At 39.6% G+C, this 27,062-nt stretch overlaps 1 protein-coding gene across 10 annotated transcripts in view; it reads left to right on the top strand.

Moving 5' to 3' along the window:
- Positions 1 to 25,671, top strand: part of LOC114784599 (sodium/potassium/calcium exchanger 2-like) — a 50,749-nt gene extending 25,078 nt beyond the window's left edge. For 3 of the 10 annotated variants that reach the window (XM_028970128.1, XM_028970114.1, XM_028970099.1), the window contains 9 exons: positions 4,745 to 4,759; positions 5,131 to 5,187; positions 7,074 to 7,124; positions 9,527 to 9,607; positions 10,945 to 11,027; positions 21,237 to 21,371; positions 21,520 to 21,609; positions 22,012 to 22,178; positions 22,884 to 25,671. In XM_028970128.1, the coding sequence (XP_028825961.1) occupies positions 4,745 to 4,759; positions 5,131 to 5,187; positions 7,074 to 7,124; positions 9,527 to 9,607; positions 10,945 to 11,027; positions 21,237 to 21,371; positions 21,520 to 21,609; positions 22,012 to 22,178; positions 22,884 to 23,133 (929 nt within the window). In that variant the 3' untranslated portion in view covers positions 23,134 to 25,671. The remainder of the gene's footprint in view (positions 1 to 4,744; positions 4,760 to 5,130; positions 5,188 to 7,073; positions 7,125 to 9,526; positions 9,608 to 10,944; positions 11,028 to 21,236; positions 21,372 to 21,519; positions 21,610 to 22,011; positions 22,179 to 22,883) is intronic. The other 7 variants (XM_028970169.1, XM_028970159.1, XM_028970144.1 and 4 more) reach the window with 4 other exon arrangements.
- Positions 25,672 to 27,062: the final 1,391 nt, after the last annotated feature.

The raw sequence follows: 27,062 nt of genomic DNA, 5'->3' as shown, positions 1-27,062 counted from the left end.
AGTCTGTCACTGGTTTAATGCCTGCTGTTGCATACTGGATTTAGGTAGCGTCCTCAAGCTACGAGTAATGAGAGATGATGTGGGTTACAATTGTTTAATCCCCAGTAATTGCAGAAGCCAGCCACTGGGGAATGTGACAATGCATTTCTTGGTGCTGGTTTCACCTATAGAGATATTAGGTACTATAAAAAAAATAATCAATTAATTAATGATTAATTAATTAATCAATAAGGGCATTAAGACTGACAGGTCCATCAACTGACATACAATATATCTGATACTGTTAATAGATAAGATCAGATTAACACTAAACGGTACAGTATATGGTAAACATTTCTATTCAGCTTTTACTTAGCGAGTGTAAAGACGTTTAAGAGTGCTGTCATGGGTAGTTGGCACGGAAGCCGAAGGCTCAGGATAGAAACAGCACCAATGGCCAAGAATGCTACGGACTCATAGGCTGGAAACACAGAAAAAGCACAAAAATGTACACAAAATGCAGGTGATCATAGTCTGGTGGAACAAGACATAATAAAGACATTCATGGAAATAATATCATACATTCTAATGAATCTCTTGGACATTATAGTTGTCTGTTTACCCCGTTTGGGTAGCACATACATGGTGTTTTATCTGTCATTAAGTGTCTCATAATTTCAATTTAGTACGTCAGAAATTTAGTACGTCAGGCCTCTCCGGACCCAAAATGGTGCATTTTTGTACTTTTTTTTGTCTTTCAGCATGTCAAAAAGTATATCTTAGACTGCTGTGGAGAGCAGGCCCCCCCAGGCACCAGTGTTACCTGATGCTGGTGCCCGGGGTAAATACCACCACAAGCATTGCATGAGAAACCAGAAGAGCGGCAATCGGGCAGGGGTGCGTGCTATACTAAGTGTTAATCCAATCCAGATGGCTGTCACGTCCGCGACAGGGGAAGGAAGCGCAGACGCGGGACATTCTGAGAAACAAGATTTATTAACTAACAGAAACCAAAACAGAGCGAGGGCCAAAAACAGGGGAGAGCGAAAACAGACCCACAGGCGTGTGACGATTGCCAGAACTGAAAAACTACACATATAAGGAAGTCGGTTCACAAAAGAATGCCGCAGGCATGACCGGCCGCTCCACAGAGCCTTTAAAACACTGTCCTGATTGGGCCCAGGTGTGTCTCAAGCTGCAGCCAATACTGACAGAGCCCCCCTCCACAGGCTACATGCCCCGAGCCCTAGCAGTGCCATCAGAGGAGGAGGCGGGGCGGGCGGCGGCAACCACAGGGCTCCTGCCCTGCTGTGTCCTCCCCCTGGCGGACCCGCACACTCTGGTTGTCTCCCAGATGTGGTCCTGCATGGTGGCCTCGATCCCTCCAACCTGCACACAAAAAGCAGTGGCATTTACTGCACCCCTGGGTGGTGCATTCTAGGCACATGCTGCCCCTCTCGCTGCACGTCCTTGCTGGCAGTGCGACCAGCTCCCCTCCCTGCACCGCGCAGGGAGGCGATCCCGGACCCTCCGGCAACCGTTCACTGCACTACACTGTTGTAGTTCACAAACTACAAGATTACAACCTCAACCCCCTCTTTACCAAATGCGCTGAATTACTTTTATGCACACACAGAACAACGTGACGGCAAGGAAATGCAACCCTCCTCCAAGTGATCAGGTGCTGTGTCTAACCACGGCTAACATGAGGAAAACCTCAGTGTTCATCTAGAGGAGAACCTCTCCTGGACTCTCAACATCAGCTCATCAGCCAAGAGAGCTCAGCAGTGTCTTTACTTCCTGCAGAGACTGAGGAAAGCCTACCTCCCACCACCCATCCTCACCATCTTCTACAGAAGGACTATTGAGAGCATTCTGACCAGCTGCATCACTGTCTGGTTTGGGAACTGCACAACCTTACAGTGGATAGCAAGGACAGCGGAGAAGATCGTCAGAGTCTCTTTTCCCTCCATATTTACAACATACACTGCATCAGTAAAGCCACCAGCATTGTGAAGGATTTTACAAACACCTTACATGCACTCTTCAACCTCTTACTATCTGGAAAAAGGAACCGAAGCATTCTGACCCTCACTGACCGAGTGTGCAACAGCTTTATACCACAGGCCATCAGACACCTGAACACTCAGGGACTTCCCACTCTGGACTGAACATATGCACACAAAAACCAGTGGCATTTACTGCACCCCTGGGTGGTGCATTCTAGGCACATGTCCCACATGTCCCACAGTCCCACAGTCCCACTCTGGACTGAACATATGCACACAAAAACCAGTGGCATTTACTGCACCCCTGGGTGGTGCATTCTAGGCACATGCAGCCCCTCTCGCTGCACGTCTTTGCTGGCAGTGCGACCAGCTCCCCTCCCTGCACCGCGCAGGGAGGCGATCCCGGACCCTCCGGCAACTGTTCACTGCACTACACTGTTGTAGTTCACAAACTACAAGATTACAACCTCGACCCCCTCTTTACCGAATGCGCTGAATTACTTTTATGCACACACAGAACAATGTGACTGCAAGGAAATGCAACCCTCCTCCTAGTGATCAGGTGCTGTGTCTAACCACGGCTAACATGAGGAAAACCTCAGTGTTCATCTAGAGGAGAACCTCTCCTGGACTCTCAACATCAGCTCATCAGCCAAGAGAGCTCAGCAGTGTCTTTACTTCCTGCAGAGACTGAGGAAAGCCTACCTCCCACCACCCATCCTCACCATCTTCTACAGAAGGACTATTGAGAGCATTCTGACCAGCTGCATCACTGTCTGGTTTGGGAACTGCACAACCTTACAGTGGATAGCAAGGACAGCGGAGAAGATCGTCAGAGTCTCTTTTCCCTCCATATTTACAACATACACTGCATCAGTAAAGCCACCAGCATTGTGAAGGATTTTACAAACACCTTACATGCACTCTTCAACCTCTTACTATCTGGAAAAAGGAACCGAAGCATTCTGACCCTCACTGACCGAGTGTGCAACAGCTTTATACCACAGGCCATCAGACACCTGAACACTCAGGGACTTCCCACTCTGGACTGAACATATGCACACAAAAACCAGTGGCATTTACTGCACCCCTGGGTGGTGCATTCTAGGCACATGTCCCACATGTCCCACAGTCCCACAGTCCCACTCTGGACTGAACATATGCACACAAAAACCAGTGGCATTTACTGCACCCCTGGGTGGTGCATTCTAGGCACATGCAGCCCCTCTCGCTGCACGTCTTTGCTGGCAGTGCGACCAGCTCCCCTCCCTGCACCGCGCAGGGAGGCGATCCCGGACCCTCCGGCAACTGTTCACTGCACTACACTGTTGTAGTTCACAAACTACAAGATTACAACCTCGACCCCCTCTTTACCGAATGCGCTGAATTACTTTTATGCACACACAGAACAATGTGACTGCAAGGAAATGCAACCCTCCTCCTAGTGATCAGGTGCTGTGTCTAACCACGGCTAACATGAGGAAAACCTCATGAAAGGCTGCTGGACCAGACAAAGTCCCTGGAAGATGCTCAGAGAATGTGCAGACCAGCTGGCAGATGTTCCTACTAAAATCTGCAACGTCTCCTCATTCTAACGTTTCTCAAGGCCACACGGGCCTAAGAGTTCTTCAATGGAGGGACCACTTTCCACTGAACATTGATGGATCTTGTGTGGAGATCATCAAGAACACAAAGTTTCTCAGTGTTCATCTAGAGGAGAACCTCTCCTGGACTCTCAACATCAGCTCAACAGCCAAGAGAGCTCAGCAGTGTCTTTACTTCCTGCAGAGACTGAGGAAAGCCTACCTCCCACCACCCATCCTCACCATCTTCTACAGAAGGACTATTGAGAGCATTCTGACCAGCTGCATCACTGTCTGGTTTGGGAACAGCACCACATCAACCCTACAGTGGATAGCAAGGACAGCGAAGATCGCCAGTCTCTTTTCCCTCCATATTTACAACATACGCTGCATCAGTAAAGCCACCAGCATTGTGAAGGATTTTACAAACACCTTACATGCACTCTTCAACCTCTTACTATCTGGAAAAAGGAACCGAAGCATTCTGACCCTCACTGCCCGAGTGTGCAACAGCTTTATACCACAGGCCATCAGACACCTGAACACTCAGGGACTTCCCACTCTGGACTGAACATATGTCTATCATATGTCTATTACAGCAATATTTGCACATTGGTTTTTAATTCTGTCTGTCTTCTTTGTTATTTACATGTTTTGTTTGATGTTACTCTTGGTATTCCTACAATGCTTGGCTTGCACTACCTGTGTGTCCCATGTGCCCTTTATGTAGCCATTCCAAATAAACATTGTTTCATTTCACTATGCACTGTCTAACATGTATGTAGCTGAAATGACAGTAAAGCTCAACTTGAACTTGAATATCCCACAACCTGGGGCTTCACAATCTTGTGGGGTACAAATGATCTTGAGAACTGTGAGGAAACAGCCATCTCTCATCTTTTTAAGTGGGACAACTTGGAGCTGCTTTGCCCCACTGTACATGTACCCTTTGCCCTCTGAATACTGAAGATCAATTCCATGACACACGGTTCAATTACAATTTGAAAAAATAATGCGATATAAGGAAGCAGCATCTTCACTTACATGTTTTCTCTTTTACAGCTATCTCTGTTTGGTCCATTTTCCTCTTTATATAATGTATTATATATTTACACATTTTCTTTTCCCCTCTCTTTCTGTCTTTCTTTCTATCATTATCTTTCATTTCCTCAGAATTTGCTGACTCTGGTGAGTTGTGTTTTTTCTCTAAGTGTCTTTGCCCAAAATCTGTTTGTTTTTCGGCCTGTCATAGTTTGTCATTATCACTTCTGTGAGGCAGTATGTATTCATGTAATCCCCCATTCATTCATTTTTATATTTTATATTTCTAAAAACTCTGGCTGTCCCAGGTCTGTGAAAACATAATGTCTTTCTGCAGGCAACTTTCAGATTTTTTCCATGTTTCCTGTATTATTTTCATTGTGACACATTATTAATTATCCTGGTCTTCACTTTCCCCATATATTCACTACTAACATATCAGTTAAAAAATTCTAGCTATTTACTGCTTGGATGACTTTAAAAGTATGATGTTTTGTTAAAACATTAATTTTCCACAGAAGGAATATTCAACAGACAAGCACCAAATGATGAAAGTTTTGCTCCCAATAAGCAAGGTTGGAAACATAGCATCCTAGGCATTATTTTACACAGTGGCACAGCAGTTAGCAACATGTCCTCACACCTCCAAGGTTATGTATTCAGCTTCTGGCTTGGTGTGTATGGTGTTTCAAGCCTGCCCTGTGTTGGTGCAGGCTTCCACCAAAAGGCATTCACACTGAGTGGATTAGCGACTCTAAAGTGGCCATAGGTGTGTGTATGTGAGTGAATGATGTGTGCTCAATGTTGTGGCCCTGTGCCCTGCCCTTGATGTCCCTGGATGGGTGCCTGAAGCTTTGACCCCGATCTGGATTAAGTGGTTTAGGATAGTACATGAGTGGGCGAGAGATTAACATCCATTTCTGCAGTTGAGGCCTGTGATTCAATCCAGAACAATTTTAGGGCAAGCAATGAGTTAAACGGATATGAAAAAAAAGTTTGGGGGAATATTATGCCTATATTGCATAACATCATTAAAAGATTGATTAAATCTGGAGGTCTTTCACTGTGTAAAGGACATGGATACAAACCTAATCTTAATTACGATGATCTCCGATCCCTGTAACAGCACTGAATGAGGAACTGTCAAAAACTGTCAAAGAGCAACACCTTTAGCAGAATATCCATGCATATTTCAACAAGATAATTAAGAATTCATTATGCACACATTATTAAGGCCTGTATGTGGACAAAGAACGTGTGTTTCCCTGACCTGCTCCCATAGGATAAACTGTGATGTATTTTAAAATTCAAAATGCAGCAATGAAGGCCTTGTATTGCTTTTTGTTTATCTTTGCATCACACAGTATCTGAACAGAACCCAAAAGTATGGAATGGACTAGAAGTGAGAGCATGGAATGAACTAGAACCATTACAGCAATATTGTCACTGGCTACAAACAGATGCTTAATTATCTGGATCATGTGAATACACAGTGGACAGAACAGCATTGTGTTTGTTTAATCCAACATTTTTGTCTACCTGTATTTTCAGAAACCTAAATTTTGAGGTGTTTTCAAAGAACCCTTTCTGTGACAAATATACTGTTGCAGTTCAGAGGAAAGCCATCTGGGTGTGACGGCTGTCTGATTCAGATGAGTTGTACAGTCTGTGGAGTACTCCCAGTTGCTTGAGATGATTCCTGGTTTCCTGACCTCCAATAGGACAGGGGGCACTGACCTTCACAGTGTCAGCTGGCTATGTCTTTTGATGTTTAACCATTTAGATGCTTGTTGACATTCCAGATTTATAACTCTCAGACTGAATCTTATTTGAATTCTCTGCACATCAATCCCCCATCCTCAAAGCCTGAGGGTCAGTCTGTTTATGCTGTGGATGCAGCCATAGTCAGTCCAGTCACGCTCCTCCTCAGGCTCTTACTACTCCATGCCAGAGAAACCATTTGATAATTTATTTGGCCACATTTGTGTTATGCAAGTACCCCCTTTCCTGGTGCAGAATCAATGTTAAAAGCTTTGTGCTCTGGGCACAAACTGTGACCAGTGTTTGTTTCCTGATACTGGTGAAGAGGCGCTGGGGGTCACATGCAAGGTTGTCAACACTAGAGATAAACAAACCAATGCATTTCAAGCATCAAAAAATGTGGCTACATTTGTGTCACAAGTTCACCTAAACCTAAATTCAGTCATTTCTGACTTAATTTTTCTTTTTTTCTTTTTGTTTTTACTAATTATAAATCCTATTATTTTTTAATTGGAATGCTACAATGCTTTGCACTTTTAGTGGTAGTTTCTTCTTTAGAGAGAGATTTGTTTTAGCGTTTCTTTATTAAAAATGTGTTTGTGTGTGTGTTAGAATCTCAAATGTCTTCTTTCTTCATGTTCTCTCTGCTTCTTTTGTGTCTTTGTTGCCTTACTTTTGTCTCTTGGTGTGATGTCTGTAGAACTTGGGACTTATGGCAAGCTAAAATATTATCACTCAATGACAGAAGAAGGTAAGTGCTTCCCACCATTATCTCTGAGTATTTTTTCCATTCAGTCTTTCCTCTATTTTAGTTGTTTTGTGTTTTCTTTCTCTGTCTCTCTCTCTATCTTTCTTTCTCTCTCTAAACAAGATTTCACTGACACAAGTGCAAATCGTGGTGGCCATATTCATCGTATTTTGTAGTGTTTTTGTTAATTTCTGTTTTTGTTCATTGTTTGTCATGTTTTTTTTTCACTATGTAATATAATGTGGCTTGACTTCAGTACAGTTTTGGATACAAAATATTGTGTTGTGTGTTGTGATTGTACACATTTTTTCTTTCATTCAACTCTTGTGAAATAATTTTTTATATCTTTTGTTGCTTGTATCCATATATAAAACTATAACTACATACATACTCACACACACACACACACACACACACACACACACACACATATATATATATATATATATATATATATATATATATATATATATAATTTTTTTTTTTTTTTTTTTTTTAAACCCATCCATAAGTCATGGGTTATTGGCTGATTACCATGGATCTTGTTTTTCTCGGAATTGCCAGCTTTGTTTGTTGCACCCCACCTGATATGTCTCTATCCTCCACTGGTGTGTCGTGCCCCACATTTTGAGAATTGCAGCCATATGCAGTGTTGTCTCTGCTCTTATATGTTGCATCTTGAAGTTGAATCATTTATTATTGATGACTTACATGATGCCTCAGTCTAAGTTGTAATGAGTCTCAGGCAAATGAGAGGATTAGTAGGGAGGTGCGATTGGTGATTAGTAAATAGCTTTTTTTGTGTCTGCGAATGTTAAACTCTTTGCCTGATAAATGACTGACCTTAGGTCTGGGGCCCCAGCATCAACCATGCATGAATGGCCACAGCAGAGGCTTTGGGGATCTATAAGGGCACGTCAGAATGGGTTATGGCACATGTTCAGCAAATATGTCGATAGTGGCAAACAGAACATAGAGAATTATAGGAAGAGAGAAGAGAGAGATAGAGTAATCTGCATGGTTAATGATTTTGTTGGAAGGTCACAGACGATGTCACAGTTGTCAGGTCAAATATTAATCAATTAATCCCTGTTTATGTAGGGACTCCAAAACTTTGGTCCCAGGAACAAGCCTGATGATAGTCCTGTGGTGTTTTATTGTGGGACATAGACCTGGCCTCTCATTGACCTGCTGGACATATAGGATCTGCGCAGATCCATTTAAAAAAACAGATCATACAATCTCTTTAAAATCTCTAAATCTTTAATCTCCATAGAATAATAGCTCAGAAAAGTGGTTGGTCACACAAACTCATAGTGGTATAGCATGCAGAAATGATTACAAGCAAAACTCATAATAATACTAATCAAATAAAATATTTAATTAGATTTGAAAAACACACAGATGTTTTGAATCAGTTGTGAATACTTGAAAAATGATTCATTTCAATGCAGTGACCAACACCGACCTACACAGTACTGGTACTGTTTGTTTTAACTATATGTATGTATATATTAACTATATATTGATTTTCCTTTATTGTTTTGATTTAATCAATATCCATGAGGTCTTTGCACTTGTGTCCTCATGATTTGAACACAGTTCATAACAGGTATAAACAGCAAGAACATGTCCATGTATGAATTAATGTTTTTATAGAAAATAGTCTTTTTCACTGCCAGTTAACTACCAATTTAAAAAATCCAGTCCGGTCATTGTATCTGCCTGGTTGATCAAATCATAACATTTCAATATGTGTACAATCCTTGACAATGAAGACTAGAATTTGAGTGTGCACACATATTCAATTCTATTGACATCCAATTGTTATGATATTGTCATACATTTTGGTTGAGATATTTTGAGATTTACAGAATCTATTCTGTGTGGCCCTTCTGGAGGTAAAATATTTCAGTTGGCCTTGGATAAGTAGTAGTAAATGTATTTTTGCAATGTCATATAAAATGTGAAAATATGCCTATAACAAGTTTGAAATAAATAGGTACATTTATATTTGACCATAGCACAGTCTGTTTGCTTTGGTTTATATTTGAACTTTAGCCTCACCTCCTGAGAATAAAGACGATGGTCAGTCATTTATTGAACTGAGCTGGTTTGAAGGGCCATTCCTTCTAGTCATTAATGCAGACATTGTTATGACCTCACTTACCTCCGCACAACACACACCTCCGTCTCCAACAGCAATAAGGTTACTCACCAGGAAATTGCTGCCACATCATTGGATGTCACTGTTAATGGATGTAATTTTGACCTAAGGAGTCCTTTAGTGGTATTTGCTGAACAGAACTACATATCTCCTGCCTGTCTTCCGCCCTTCCAAATGAAGTAACTTGAGGGTATATTTTTTCTGCCCTCATCATCCTTTTTTGCTCGTTATTTTTCAGGAAAATTTCGTGAAAAGGCTTCCATTCTTCACAAAATTGCCAAGAAAAAATGTCAGGTGGAGGATTCAAATGGAGTGACTGGTAAGTGTGTATCATCTTATTAGCAGTAAGATGTCTAAACTAAACAATGGTGACAGTTTAGTGCAAGCTACTCAGTAATAGTCAACATTTAGTACATTTCTGTATAAACATTACTCATACATGATATATTCAGTTGATCCTAGAACAATTACTTCTTTAATTTTTAAAAGTGTCTCATGCCCACTTTCCTCATATTCAGTAATCAGTAATTCTGCTAATTTATATTAACATCTATATTAGCCTCTTAAGCATCTGTAATTAGATACCAGAGAACACGTATTATTGATAACTGCCTCCTTTTATGTTCACTTCTTCTGACATCCCGGCTTAATGACTGATTTGTAAATCAAATCTGCCAGTACTGATTGCTTTTTTAGATCAAAGTATACTTTATTGTCATCTTAGCTATATATAGTCCAGTATACAGAAAGATGAGACAACAATGCTCCAGTTACAGCAATACAGGAAACAATTAGAACACAGAGTAGGCATATATAAAATAATAAATATCTATATACTCTAAGCTATCAATACAATTTAAAATAGAAGCCGGGATAAATATATGTAAACATTTCAAGATTCAAGATTGGTTTATTGTCAGTACAACAATATACAGAGTATACCATGTATTGAAATAATGTTTCACACAGACCCCCCATAGTGCAATCATAAAATAAAGACAAATATATATGTATATACACACTGAACTTTACTAACTAAAGCTAAAATTTAAATACTGTACAGTATCTCTATAACAGAAAAGTACAACTTTTCTGTACAATAAACAAGACAAACAGGACATAACTGGAAAACGTTAACTTTAAATTGGACAGAATTCCTGAGAATGATGTTGTCCATTAAGCAGCATATTCATCATGGAGGTGTGTAAAGTATAGGTGTGCAGTACTAAATAAAGTGCAGGAGTGCAGTATAGAAGCTTAAAAGCCTTACAAGACTGGGAATCAAACCCAGGATCTGGCATTGAAAGCGCTGAATCCTAACCACAGTCCCTAACCAGGGACCCTTCAGTTTCCAGTCATGCTGTAACAACAGAAGTTTTAATCTGACCACAAGGCTGCTGCCACTTTGCAATATTCTTTGGAATAGTAGAGGAACTGTCTTACATGAATTGGAAGGTGCATGTGACGGATGGAATTACTGTCTCAGCAGGACCATTGGTTGCTGTTAGGATTTTATTTCATTGTTTAAATTAGCTACTGATTTAGCATATATACTAATAAGATCAACTAGCGTGTATTTGTTTAGCACATTTGTTTTTCTCAGGACATTTCTCCTATATTTGCCACATCAGTTGTATTCTGTGTTTGTGCTTGCAGACAAAAACCTCCCTAACAGCTCTAATGTTGAAGTGGAAGTGACACCACCTATGAATGGTACTGTTGGACAAGATGGAGATGCGGTAAGTAAGTGTAAACCTTATTGTGTTGAGAGGTGTGGACACACTAGGTATGGTTAGAAGACGCTATAAAATAAGGTGTCTTTCTTCACCCCTTTGGGGAAGTTTCCCTTTTCTTGTGACTGGTGAGAAGCTCAATATCAGGAAGTCTCTTTAGCTGCTTGAGCTCATCTTCTTGGAAGAATCCCTTAAAGGTCCCCTATTATGAAAATGTTACTTTGTAAGATTATTTAACATTAACACTTGTTCCCCTAGCCTGTCTATGGTCCTGCGGTGCTTACGAAGAATGCACAATCTAATCTGATCTCGGAAGCTAAGGAAGGTTGGGCCTGGTTAGTACCTGGATCAGAGACTGTCCCGGACTACCAAGTGCTGTAAGGGGCATTTGTATTTAAAGCTACATGCATGTCTCAAAGCGACTGAAAAACTAAATCAGATACAGTATTAAGGGACCTCTAAGACCAATAAAAAGCAAAAATAAATTCAAAATAGGGGATCTTTAAGCTATTCAGGCTTGATAACCTTATTAACTTGGATGACCTCCTTCAGACCAAAGCAAACAAGTTCATTTCTCAGGCCCTTAGAGGTTTTGACTCACTTCCCTCTACTTTGGTGGTCATTCTTGAAGTTTGCCTAATAACTAATTTGTTGGCTCTCTTTTGTTCATGCTGATTGCTAAACATTTCTTTACAACATTATATTGACAATTTGTAGCGTACACTGTTATTAAATGAAAAAGGAAGAGAACATCATCATGTGTGGGTACACCAATACATTTGAACTTAACTATTTCCAGATGTTAATATAAGCTAATATATTGCTTACAGCCTTTGTTATGAAAGGTGAGATTTTCAAAGTTAGCTAGTAAAACTGCAATGGCATCTCTAACCATGCATTCTTAAAAAAAGAAATAAATACAAGTAATACACGTACAAAGTAACAAGTAACAAAGCAACAGACAAAAGATGACAGCAAGGTCAGAATGTGAACAAGTCCATTGGTGCACAATATTTGTTTATCTATTTGTAACAGATATTTGTATTAACACATTTTTTCAGGTAGATGTTTCTTCAAGACCAAGAATACTGAGTGAACTGTTGTAATACAAATCAAACCCCCTGAACAATCCTTTTTATGGATTAATAAAGTCAAAATATCATTTTGGCCACAGTTTGCAAAACTGTGTTGGGAGGCTAAATTCTGTGAAAAGAACATTATTTTTTTGAGCTCAAGCAGCTAAAGAGAACATTATTTATTATTTGGAATTGCTTACATTTCATTGATAAGGGAACAATTCACAAATACCAGTACGTTCTGAAATTAAAAGAAAATCAGTCCTTCCACAATATAATAACCCAAAAGACATCTAAGTCTACAACAGAATGCCTGAATCGGCATAAGCTGAACTTTTTTTTCCATGACCATCACAGTTAAATACAAACAAATATAGTCTCTGTTCACTACTACACTTCTTAGTGCCATCCATTACATGAAAATGAAGCCATTGCACTGAGTAAAACAAGGCACAGGGCATTTGGGAAATCTGCCCCATGTTCCTGATGAAGGTCAACAGGTAATAATAACATCTGTGTGTGAGATTCCAAACTGTACATGTCTAGCTACCTCATTCATATTTCAATGGCCTCCCTGATGTCTGACCCCATGAGCCTCCCTCCCTCTCTCACTCACACATACAGACTCTCTGAAGCCCCTCCTGGCTGACTTGTCAGGTTGGTTGATTCCATGTTCAATCTCATAAGACAGATGAACTCAGCTATGACCCCTGTTACCTTGTGCCATGCTGATGCACGTTAACCTGACAGTTCAGCAGATGGCCCTGCATGGAACCAAGCAGAAGGGGTGCCCTTTCAAAGTCACTCTAATGAAGGAGGTCAACAAGTCCATTGGTGCACAATATTTGTTTATCTATGTCCTAAAGACAACAAAACATTATTGTGATCTGCCAATTAGGAATCTCTAATTCTCTAGTATGTCCATCTTTTGTTTACAATGAATAAAATGTTTCAGCTGTTTCTGAAAAAAAATTTAACACACCTGTCTGACCATGAACAAGCCCTTCTGAAAGAACATCAACAATGTCTCATAGAAAATAAATCAAGGGTTTGGTTATTAGCCCTGTAAATCTATGTGGGGTCTGGCTGAATCATCATAAGAAGATTCATTTCTCCCAATATCACGATTCCCTGGATGTGGGAAAATGACCCAGAACTGTCTCCAAACCATTGTATTATCAATTAAAAACATCTATATTTTTCTTCCAAAATACAGCACATAAAGCTACTCATCATATAGAGGAATATGATAATTGGGCAAAGATATTCTTTTCCTTAGTCTCTCAGTCATCTGAGGTGGTAGAGACGCTGCCGGGCCTTTTTCACCACGGTGTTGATGTGACAGGACTATGACAGGTCCTGCATGATGTAAACACCGAGGTAACGGAAGCTGTCCACTCTCTCCACTGGGCTCCTGTTGATGACAGGTGTCTGGTAGGTCCTCTCCTGCTTGGTACTGAAGTCCACTATTAACTCCTTTGTTTTGCTGACGTTCAGGTGGAGATTGTTCCTCTGGCACCAGTTCGCCAGATTTCCAACCTCCTCCTGGTAGGCCGTCTCGTCGTTGTCAGAGATCAGGCCCACCACGACGGTGTCGTTAGCAAACTTGATGATGGTGGTGGAGTTTGTAGTGGCTGCACAGTCGTAGTGTAAAGAGAGTACAGCAGGGGGCTAAAAACACATCCCTGGTGGGCTCGAGTGCTGAGAGTGATGGTGGCTGAGACATGTTCACCCATCCTTACTGCCTTCGGTCTCCCAGTTAGGAAGTTGGATCTGTGGATCGGTTCGGACGGTAGGCAACTGTAGTGGGTCAAGTGTGTCCGGTAGTGAAGAAATTATAAAGTCTCTGACCAGCCATTCAATGATCTTCATCACTACTGAGGTTAGGGCTACAGGGCGGTAGTTGTTGAGGGAAGCAGGATAGGGTTTCTTTGGGACCGGAACAATTATGGATTCCTTGAAACATGTGGGGATCACCAACTGAGATAGAGAGAGGTTGAATATCTTTGTGAACACAGGTGCACAGGCTCTGAGGATTCTCCCCGAGATGCCGTCTGGTCCTGCTGCTTTCCTGGTGTTCACTCTCTTGAAGGCTCTCCTCACGCCATGCTTGGTGATGATAAAATAATTCATCATCTGAATTGTCTGACAATAATTCTTGTTCATTAAACAAAGGCAACAGATGACGACCACTGAATTACATTTTACATTACATTTATGCCATTTATTAGACGCCCTTATCCAGAGAGACTTACAATCAGTTGTTACAGTCCCCCTGGAGCAACTTGGGGTTAAGTGTCTTGCTCAGGGACACAATGGTAATATGTGGGATTTAAACCTGGGTCTTCTGGTTCATAGATGAGGGTCTTACCCACTAGGCCACTACCATCATCTGCATTCTTATTAAAACTAAGAACGGTGTGCATTTCTAAATTATCTCCAGTAATCTGTGAAATTTTACCATAAATCTGCTCGTCAGAAAAAGGGAAGACTTAGCCCTTAGTTTTCCAGTATTTTCAAATAATTTACAAATGATTCTAATATTACATCAAAACCATATTTATGCAAATCCTGTGTGTGTGAAAAAGTGATATCAAATGAATGTTCATCAAAACTGAATTAAATGTTTCTAAAATTGGTAAAGTATCCTTTATTGGTACTTGATCATAAGTGCCACATTTTGGATTTCGCCTGTTGTCATATCTCATTCCCAATAATATTTCAATTGGTTCAACAACTCCCCATTTTAGGTTGAAGTATTTATTCTGTTTGCATTCGGTATTGAGACTTGTAAATGGGTTTTCAAATTTTTCAAAACATTCATTTATCATAGACACGCTGTGGTCATTCAACAGAAATAGCAGTATGCTTGTTAATTCCTTTAAATCTCCTACAACTGAAGATACCAAACTGTTTGAAATTGTAATTTGGCCACAATGGATGCATACATTTCTTTGGTTAGTTAACCTTTGGTTTGGTTAACCTGAATGACTGATTTCAGAAGAAAGACTGATTTTGGAAACCCAATTGGTCCTCCAAGGTATGTGACTGAGATGAAGATGCAGTAGGCTCACTCTAGGAACAAGCAATGGTTAAATCAATTTGCTGAACATTGCTATAAACACTATTAAGATGTTTCCAAAAACCTGCAAATGTCAGGAACTGATGCCTACACCCCTGCTGAGAGCAAAACAATTTGAGTTTGGGTTCAGGATAGTAACCATGTGTGAGTCTTAAATGTGAAATCAACTGTAGACTGCTGGGATACAGCTTCTGACACATGAAACAAGTCAACATTGTTTTATCGTCTTACTCACAGATTGAAAACGCTACTGGCTGGATCAGCAATTTTGCTCTCAGTTCCCTAACGCTAGGTGACTCCCTCACTTTCCCTACATCAATGTTGTACACTGTTGTCGGCAGGAATGTATAAAAAATCACTAATGCAACATCGTAAGACAAAAAGTTAATCAAAATGCCCCAAGGGAGTGGTTTGCCTGGCATGGAATGAGATGCTTATCCATGGAGATGGAAGCTGTCAATCTTGCTTTTCTGACACCCAACCGCAAGGAGATATGGCTGTTGACCCTGCTGGATGTGGATATGCTCTTCCAAACTGCAACATGACTAGGAGTAAGCTAAAGACATTTTTCAGAACTTTGCATTCAAACAAGGCCCCGTGTGGATGCAAGGCCAAAACGCCTTTTCACCGCTGTCCTGTGGATAGAACCTTTACTTAATTGAACTAAACCAAACAAACAAAAGCGCAACTCTGCAATATTACATATGGAAAAAAGCGCAAGCTTGCATGTTAACTGGATGAATACATGAGAAAACATTGTGCTAGCTAACACTTCTGTCAAGCTAATGACCTGAACAAATGTGCAATGCAGTCATGATCTGTAAGGCTTTATATGTACACACTAAATGTTGTTGAGTGTGAATTAATTCTTTACCATGTCGACTCTGTTTACGAGCCAGTCTAGAGGTTCGGCCCGTAACAAAAGAAAAGACAAAAACCTACTAAGATGAAACAGAGAAATTTAACCAGTATTTTATTAACAAAAAAACAAACACCGAAAAGCAGGCCGACACACCAAGTTGCATCGCCTCTTAGGGTAAGCGCAGGGGAAACCAGAAGTGTTGCAATCGGGAAATAGTGGGGAGGCGGGAGAGGGTGGATGTCACAGCAAGCGCAACCCCGAAAAAGGAAACTGATGCCCCTTTTATTCTGGCTGTCCACAGCAGGAACAGGTGGGCTCTGTTTGCAATCACCAGACATCCTGCAAACACAACACAAACACAGAACAGAAACACACCACAAAAACCAGTATGTAACACCCCCACCACTAAAACATTTACTGTTGATCACAAAAAAAAAACATTTATTGGTAGGAGCGTGACACGCGTCCGCCAAAACATTATCAGAGACCCTTTTGTACCTTATCTCCAGATTAAACCCTTGTAGATATAAGGACCAGTGCATAAGTTGCTGAATGGCGTTTTTCATTCTGGTGAGGAAGACAAGAGGGTTATGATCTGTAAATACTACAACAGGAATGGAAGTTGACCCAACATAAACTTAATGTTGCATTGACAGCAACAAAGCAAAGGCTTCTTAATAGTACTGTAACTGAGTTGATGCTTCAAGAGCTTCTTAGAAAAATAACAAACGGTGTGATCAAATCCATTTGTATCTTCCCATAAAAGTACAGCACCCTCTCCAGTAGCACTTGCATCTACCTCCAGTATGAATGGAAGATTCAAATTTGGAGCAGCTAGAACTGGAGAACTTTGGCATGGTCAAATGACAGGTAGATGAATGAATGACTGATCATCAAGGTAAGCCTCACAATTTGGCACTCCTGCCAACACCGTAGTCATAAGACGCTGAAAGGTTGCTGGTGCATTTCGCAACCCGAATGCCCTTACGTTATACTGCAGAAAACTATCAGTCATCACGAATGCTGAGACGAATATTACAGAATACATCAAACCCATAATCCCCTGGATCTGAAGAAGTCGGGTCAACAGGAGGGAACTGAGGAGGAGACACAGTGACAGAAAGTAACAGCGACTCAGGTGGAACAAAGATGGGGGAAACACCTACAACTGCCGGAACCATGGCGTCTTTTCTAGCTGACAATTCTAATTCTAACTTCTTTAAAACAAAGTCCCGCAGGTCCCTTTGACTTTCGCTGACTTTTCATATTCCCAGTTCCGCTCCCTCTCATGTTCCTCACACTCTAGCCGTTTTACCTCTAATTCAATCTCCAATTTGCTACTCCTTTTCGATTTCCTTCTCCCGCACAGCACGGTTGTCACGTTCAGATCTCCACTTGGCTGCTTCATATTGCATATGGCGTTCCCGAAAAGAATACTCACGCATTTTTAATTCAATTCCAGAGCCGCCTGATCCTCGGTCCGCGCCACAATGACATTAATGCCCAATAAATCCCGTTCTACTGCTTTAAACAGAGATTTCTTATCTTTGCTCTTTTTATCTTTGCTCGTTAACTCACTCTGCAATTTGCAACAAGTTCTCTTTGGTGCAACGCGCCAGAAGTTCATTCAAAGGGCTCTGAATGAACTCTCTGCCACAGACATGTTACTAACCATGCGTTTCAGACCAAGAGACACGGGCAGAACGATATGCATCACCAAAAAAGATAAGATGCGCTTTTTCCAATGCCTTTTCCAGCGCTTTTTCCAACGCCTGTCGCCGCAACAACGTATGGAAACTTTGATCCCTAAACCTGCATAAAACGACCCCCCTAAATACACATTCTCTTCTTCAAAGAGTGTTACCAATTGAAGGTTTGCGGTCAGTCAGAACACGAACCACGAAGCTCCCTCCAGGTTTGCTCTTCAAAACACCATCCAAATAAATTCCACAAACCAACAAAACAACAAATACGCTCTGATGGAGGGATTAAGAAAATCCGACTGGAGACGCCTAACTTACCAACAAACGCCTTCCCAACAAACGTCTTCCCAAAAAACTGAAGTCACTAAATGTCCCTGAGGGAAAAAGAGACAACTAATCCTGGACAAAGCCATCAATTTTGTTACGAGCCAGTCTAGGGGTCCATTGTGTCGCCTCCTAGGGGAAGCGCAGGGGAAACCAGAAGTAATCGGGAAATGCTAGGGAGCCGAGCGGGGTGGAGGGCACAGCAAGCGCAGCCCTGAAAAAGGAAACTGTTGCCCCTTTTATTCTGGCTGTTCGCAGGTACAGATCGGCTCAATTTGAAATCACCAGGCATCCTGCAAACTCAACACAAACACAGAACAGAAACACACCACAGAAACCAGGACATAACAACTCGCATGAGGAGAAGAAATGCCGCCAACTTTTCTCCTTTAACTGAAGTGAAATGCGTGGGTGGAGCTTAATTGCATCTTTGCACAGTTGAACTAACACTGAGGTAAGAACTCCATTAAATAATTAAATAACAAGACAAAACACCATTTATCCCATAATGTGTTAAACATACACTTTGGGAGTTAGGACTAAATGGTTAAGGAAAGTGAGTGAGTGAGTGAGTGAGTGAGTGAGTGAGTGAGTGAGTGAGTGAGTGAGTGAGTGAGTGAGTGAGTGAGTGAGTGAGTGAGTGAGGGAGTGTCAAATCGAGTGGAGTGAAACAGCAGCACAACATTGTGAAAATGAGTGACATACAGAGTGACAAAAGAAAACCTCAACATACAGTGGTTATCATCAATGCAGGACAGGGGAGTGAGACAATATAACTTGCGTAGTGTCCTAATAATTTGACCTAAACTTAAACCTGTGATGCTTCTGGCTCATTAGGACCCACAGTCAGTCCCTTTGCGCCACCTACTGTACCAGGGGTACCCAGCAACAGTCAAAGGCAGAGGTGGGGCTGGCGGAGGCGAACACAGGATCCCTATTTTGACAGCCTTGGCCACCGAAGATCAGACATTCCAATTTTCGGTAGGGTCAGGGGACTCTGGACCTCTATCCACGGGGTGTCACCTGCTGGAAGAGAAGAAGGGGTAGTGGGGATAAACAATGACACAAAAGACACACACAGCACACAAAGACAAACAAAACAGAGGGTCATCTGGCTCGTCCTTGACTCGATAAATAGTCAGGTAGTGGTCAGGTGAGGCCAAACTGAGACTTCTGAGGGGGTCTTCGTCTGGGGAAGATATCCTCCTTCCCTAGTTGTTGGTGTCTATACCTATGTGGGCTGTGCATGTCATGCCACGTTGGGCGAATGAGATGAATAGAATGAGTTTTAATGAACCAAAAATAAACATGTAACCATAGTCGTAAAAACACAAAAATGAGAAGTAAAAGCACGAAGCAAACAGGGAGCAACAATGCACGACAAAGAGTGGATGCACTCTCTTACATTCTATCAGGTCCTAATAACCCTGCTTCTAATCCCAAAGAAGCTGAGGGTGATTCTGACCCAGCACACAGGTGAATGAGTGCCACCTGGTGGGCCAGAAGCACCTAGGTGTCACAGTGAATAAAGATATTCATCATAAAGTTAAGACATTAAAAAATACACTCACTTCATTTAAACGCATAATTTATGCTATGCTGTTTTCCATATTTTCTGTAGAATAGTAATATTAAAAAACATTATATGACTTATATGACTTATAAAATTATTTTATTATAATGTTTAGTAGTTGTCATTGTGACAATAAAATTGCTATTACTGTTGTAAAAATAATCCTAGATGTATTCTTGTATTTTGAAAACTAGATTTAAAAGCAATCTCTGCCCAACTATATTTAGAAGGATACCTTTTTCTGGTATCCCACAGTGCACCTGTGGGTGTCTGTCAGGAAGCGTTGGAGCACTGTTCACACTTTGAGGTGTCGCCACAGGCACTGTTGAGTTAATTGCTCAATTCCTAGCGGATGCTGCTGCTCCACAGATACTGGAATAGAGAGAGATAGAAGGTCAAATTAAAATTGTTTCTCCCATTCACTTTTTAAATCTAAAAATTGTAAGCAATAAATAAATTCTCAGATAAGCAGAAGAAATGCCCCAGGGCAGTGTGAGATTTAGGAAATGTTAATCAGCTCATTTTAGATTTTAGATTTTGAAATAATTTTTACCCGCAGTTCTCAAGTCATCTTCCATCACAGTGAGTGACACATGCAATTCTGGTGACTCATAGTGCTTTGCACATGAATTTAACACGTTCCACATATAGCCCCCATCTCTCTTGAGAGAATATAGCTAAGCATTTTATGTTTTGCCAAGTCTTTCAAACATTAAGAGCATACATCTAAATTCAGAAGTACGGCGTACCTCTCGAATTACCCCCGTATCTTGTTTGTAGTAACCTTCTCCACCTGAATACAAATCTGTTAATTGACAGGCATACACAAGAATTACAGTTCATATAGATTTGTGTCTGCTTTCATTCTGCACTTATGTATGGTCTTCCTTTTTTATGTTCACGCGTAAGGCATAATTACTTGTTTTTCAACCTAGACTTTCCCACTATCTGTTTGCTGTTGTCAAATAATCACCACCATAACATCTTTTATTGCCACAACTAGAAAGTAGAAGCCCATCTTTCTCACCAGGATTTAATTTTCAGGTTCATGTCAGGAGCATTATCTGTTGACATGTATTGACATGACTGTGCTACATTACTTTTCATATGAGTGGCAAGTTTTAACAAGTTTGTCTCCTGGGAGCAAGTTACACACATGTAATTGGAGAGGTATGCCCCTGTGTGTAAGGATCTGTTTTTGATTATGCCATTTATTGAGCACATTAAGGTTATAATCTTGGCATATTTTTTTCCTTTAATATTAATTCATATTAATAGTAGCATTTGAGTACTAAACATTTGCACAGAAAACTGTGAATATAATGATTTTCTGTCAGTATCTCAAAATCCTTCTTGCTTCACTGATGACAGCACCGTCTGCATGACATGGAATAATGAAAGGGATATATATATATATATATATATATATATATATATATATATATATATATAGAGAGAGAGAGAGAGAGAGAGAGAGAGAGAGAGAGAGAGAGAGAGAGAGAGAGAGAGAGAGAGAGAGAGAGAGAGCAAAAGGTCAGGAACCAATGAATATTAAGATTTATTAGTGATTTTTTGTTCTTTTCCCTCTATTAAAGGGGGATGATGAAGATGATGATGATCAGCCTTTGAGCCTGGCTTGGCCAGACACAAACCGCAAGCGTGTCACATACCTTTTTATACTGCCCATAGTTTTTCCTCTCTGGCTGACACTGCCTGATGTCAGGAAACCTGTGAGTGCCAATGTACTATGTTGTCGTTGTGAACAGAGAACAGTTGTTTTTGTGAAATAAGCACAAGAATTAGAATGAATTATTTTGTAATTGTAAATTCTTGATATATGCTGGGCTTTTCCTGTGTGTGTGTTTTTTTGTTCTCCAGACCTCCAAGAAGTTTTTCCCCATCACATTTCTTGGGGCAATCTGCTGGATTGCAGGCTTCTCTTACCTAATGGTGTGGTGGGCCCATCAAGTGAGTCCCTTTTGGTGCATTCCTTTTCTGTATTACTGTACAACAGATTTGGATTTGGAGTTTAAATAAAGTGTAGGTGTTTAACAAGACGTGTGTATATATATATAATATATAATATTGTGTAATCCAGTATTTGTGTATTATGGCCACGACTATAGTCTGCATAGCTGGTAATTGATTATATATACAATATGTGCCAATGGATTCAAGGTCTGTCTCATCAACTTTGTCCATATAGTAACACAGGTTCTTAATAATGAAAACTTTAATAAAAATGTGTAGCACATTGGTAAGACACAAAAAAGATTTTATTATAGTACAATAGTATCTGCCTTCTTAATTTTTGTCTGAGCCTGGAAAATGCATTTAACTAAAACAGGTCTTTTTTACTCTATCTTCAAGGTTGGAGAGACTTTTGGGATTACTGAGGAGATTATGGGATTGACCATATTAGCAGCTGGTACTTCCATCCCAGATCTGATCACCAGTGTCATAGTTGCACGAAAAGGATTAGGTGATATGGCAGTCTCTAGCTCGGTGGGCTCCAACATCTTTGACATCACTGTGGGGTATGCTGATTTCATACACATAACAAAATGAAAACATTGTTGTTGCCTTTCGTGGTATTGGCACTAAATAGTAATATTAAAGCTTTTTGTATAAAACATGAAATAATCACTCAAGGTATGTCTTAATAAAAAGATATTCACTGAGAAGAGTAGAACATCTGCTTAATGGGAATTGGAATTTTAATACAGTGTACTGTCAATGAAATCCTATAGACAGGGTTATAGTATGAAAGATTACGTTGATAAAATAAGACACACTTGAGCCAAACTTGCTGCATTTTCAGTTTATCTCTATAGTAAATACACCGGTTTTCTAATTGCAGAGAGTTGGATTACTATCTGTTCACATAAAAATGCTTATCTGTTTGTGATATTGAGATGGGAAGATCACTATGTTTGCCCTTGTCTATTACCGTGTTTGTGAATGACAGGGCTTTAACATATTCTTGTCACATCAACATAAGTTGGCCCTTTAGAAATTTCATTATTGAAATGAGTCATAATAGTTTCATGTAATACTACTTTGCTGAGGTCTGTGGCAAACCACTTTCCACTTTATAATGCTGTCCAGCAATAGGCTGGTGGGGCATTAATGATTTGTTAAGACTTTTCAGTTAGACAGCACATTACTTTACTGCTGACATATTTCCCTAAGAGTTACACCATGAATTGTACCCAAATGGTAAAACTGTTTGTGTTTCCCAGGTTACCGTTTCCATGGCTGCTCTTTTCAATCATACATGGCATGTCAGATGTGGAAGTGAGCAGCAATGGGCTCTTCTGCGCAATTGTCTTGCTCTTCCTTATGCTCCTTTTTGTCATCATTTCCATCGCTGCCTGTAAGTGGAAGATGAGCAAGTTGTTGGGCTTCATCATGTTCCTACTGTACATTGTGTTCCTGGTGGTCAGTGTTATGTTGGAAGATAAAATCATTGCCTGCCCTGTGTCCATCTAAATGAAAATACATTTATTTATGTCATTTTATGTATTTATATTATTATGTGAATGTATGGCTTGAGTACAAGAACACCAAGGATGAGGGTGGTTGGCTTTTTCTGTTGAATCACCAACACAGATTCATTACAACACAGTTTTGGGATTTTCCTGTGTCTTGTTGATTTCAGTTGATACAACCAGATTTCCCACAAAGGTTGGCTGCAAGACTGTACATTTTTTCTTTAAACAGTTGAGATACTTTTGAAATAATGCTTTACTTTTTCACAGAATTTGGGTCTCTGTATGTGTTCAAAAAACATAATAATAATGTCCCTGTATATGTATTAGTCTCTTGATCATATGTTAAATGACACGAGGCCATGAAACTCTATCAATAACTGTACTAATCTCTACCAACAATGTATACCAACACTTGCAGAGACAGAGCATCTGAGACAGTCTTGCATTGCTTGCTCTGCAATTTCATCCTAGTGTTTTCACCTGTCTCACTAACTCTAATTTATGTATGATATCCATCGAGTAATTTTTTTGTATTCTTTTGTATTTATTTTATTTGATTTAAATATATGGTGTGCCCAAGGAACTGCTTTTCCAGTGATAGTGGAGTAGCATGTAGCCTCTATAATAAAGGAAATAAAGACAACAACTTATGTAAGGGACCCAAGCTCATTACATAAATACCTTTTCATGAACTACACATTGATCTGAAAGGTACACTCTGTATGATAAAATAAATGTAGAGTAGTTTTGATACACACACACAAACATAAAACACAATGTAATCCACTCTCAAATAAAAAAGCATGTGTAAACAAGTAGTACTCACAACAAAATATGTCTGTGACAAATATGCTTATATGTATCTTATACCTCCAAATAGTAGCTAGGTAGTGCTTTCAATGTATTCAAATGGGACCAACTAAATTAAATATAATGTAAGGTCGCATAATCAAACCTGATGCATGAAAATAAATAAACTGAAAATAGTAAATTATGAGACATAGGCCACAATATTTAACCAGAGTTTGATCATCGGGTGCAGAAATGAATTCACTTTTTTATTTTTATTTTATTTTTCTTTTCCTCATGTCTGCTATGTTGAATTTGTGTAATTTATTGTCTAAAAAAGGCGATTTAGTTTTTATGAGTTCAACCTGTGTATAATGGCTTTATTAGCAATTAACATTACATATTGTCCAAAAATAGAAAACTTGTGATGTTTTGCAACATGCAGTTCATTCACTAATTTTCACAACATTATCTTGAAGATTGTTCCAAAACACAAAGTATCATACAGATTTTTTTTCCAACAGACTTGCATGGCTAAAATGTACATGCATACTCTATGTACTATGATTAAACTATGATTCTCTACAGCATCTCTACAGCACAATATATTTGTATTATAAAAAATATTTATTTCCATGCATTCAGAAAAGACATTATGACATAGAAATCCAGACTTAAATAACAGGAAATAAACTATAGACATCATGTGTAAGAAAACAAGAATAAACATCTAGAAGAGAATTTTACTCAGGTGTACAGACCACAGATTATTATATTATTTGTTAATTTATCTGTATTTATTGAGTCACCCAAAGCTTTTAAAGATAAACCCTGTACATGCATGAACTAACTGCACCATTAAATTTGTATCTGCTCGGCCTCAATATAATAGCCAAAAAAGTGTAACTGAATTTTAGAGCCAGGGCTATTTTAACTCCTGGTTGCAATCCATTTTCTGACTTCTTCAACATTTCACATATAAGGTACTAGCAGGGATGTAGTTGCAAATGTAATCCTTTGCTAGTTAATTATAAGCATAAAGTGACCTAACAATACATGATGCAGTTTCATTTTCTTGTTTATATATACAACGTTGTAATTTAACATGGTTTCAGCTTTCTTTCTTTCTATTCAAAAGTGCCCATTCCTTGCCCTGTGATAATGATGATAAGGGGGCTGACTGGCAGCTTCAGCTTCCTCATACTTTCCTCAAACAGCTTTATAACTCCCTGAAAACTGGTTTGTTGCCACCAAAACTGCAATTTTAAACAACCTCTAAACAACCTAGACTCTTGATCATATCGGTTTTCCTATAATGTTTTGATTTCATTAAAACCTCATTCCTTTTAGTTAAAAAAGTCGGTACACAGTCGGCACCTGTACAGAAACACACAAACACATTATTCTCCCTTTTTAGTAAAAGCAAACCTTTCTTTATGCTTAGAGCATTCCAGTTCTTACTGCTTTGAGAACTGTGTATGTTTGAATCTATTGAAAAGCGTTCACTACTTTTCGGGAGGGGAGCAAATAAGGTTGTTTTCTGCAGAAAATCACAGGGAGTGCTATATGAGTGGATCACTGACACTCATTATGCACTGTCAATTTTCATGGTTTTATGTATTATTACTTAAGCTGTACATATATGTATACATACAAGAGTAAGCATATAATCTCTCTGTGTAAAAATGTTTATGAAAAAATATGTAATAACATAAAAATAATAAAGGAATAATTATTATTATTGCTATTGAAGACTACCTCCTTCATCCAGTCGACCTTCAAAAATATGAAGACCACACAAGGGTTATCCGTCCTATATCTTTGATCACAGTAATATGACATGGATTTGAGGGTGGACTTTGTTGACACCATGTGGTAGGATTATCAAATTGCAGATGAAAGGACACACAAACCACAGCAAAACTTGTCTTTGAGACTGGACATTCTTAGGCATGGGGATGATAGTGGTCTTTACGTGAATCTTACAATTCACTAACCACACCCCCCATGACATAGTCCTTAAAACAGTTGTACTGTGTTGTGCAGTAACGTGTTTCTTAATACATGTGTACTTAAGTGTTGCAATTACCTCATATTCCATGAGGTAAATGCATAGAAACACTGATGTAGTTGCGTGTAACTACATAATTACATTATTTTTTATTACATTTGTAAATTATGAATAAATATTATTAATTGTTTATCATTTTGAAATTTTAACTTAGCTGCCAACCATTGCTGGAGCACTATCAGTTGTGATATCTCATATATACAAAAAAAGTACAATGTGGCAAGTACAACAGTACAACATTTTGAACATATAACTCCTAAATCTAAAACTAAATCTAACATCAATTTAGATGCATTAGGTTTGCATTAGATCTATATTAAATGATCTCATGGATGTGGCTCGTGGGTCGCTTTGACGTGTTACATCATGTATTGATTGGCTGTAAAGGCAAGGGAGACAACCGCACATAAAAAAGCCAAGCATTTCTGTGTAGCCAGATTAAAACAGAGATATATTAAAACAGTACCCTGTTGTGCTAATTGAATAATAAAGCCATAAAATAAAGGGGTAAAATTGTGCGAATTCGGTGACGCACTTGCTTGGAGCGGGGACAGTGAGAAGGAGACAGGAGGTTAGTGGGAACGGGAATGGAGCAGTGGGCTGGACACCTGGCTTTTATACTCGGTGCTGCCTGCTCTCACTTCCGCTTCCGAGTTGCTGTCTCCCCGGGTGGTCTAGCGATCTCTGGTGGGTTGGAGGAGTGTTGGCCATGTCAGTACATTATGGGATTTTTTGAATTATTGATCATACAGAGGGTAAAAGATGATAATTATTGTACGTCTGGCATACACAATGCGCTTTTCGGTGATAAACATGATAAAAATGATCAACATGATTTTATCTTTTCATGCTGGAAAATCAAATCTATTGTCATGCACAGTATGATTGGTAATTGGAGTGGAATTGTGCTTGTACCCAGCTACATTCCTAGATTATTAAAATTAATCCCATGTTAGTCGCTGCTCATCAGCATTGAAACATGTCTGGTGTGGCTGCAGGTGTTTCTGTGGTGGAGAAAACATAAGTTTTCAATGATGCTTATATTTTTTGTTAGTTTCTTCACCAAA

Source organism: Denticeps clupeoides, chromosome 1, assembly GCF_900700375.1.
Source record: "Denticeps clupeoides chromosome 1, fDenClu1.1, whole genome shotgun sequence".
Taxonomy (NCBI): domain Eukaryota; kingdom Metazoa; phylum Chordata; class Actinopteri; order Clupeiformes; family Denticipitidae; genus Denticeps; species Denticeps clupeoides.
This window is presented reverse-complemented; position numbering and strand designations above follow the sequence as displayed.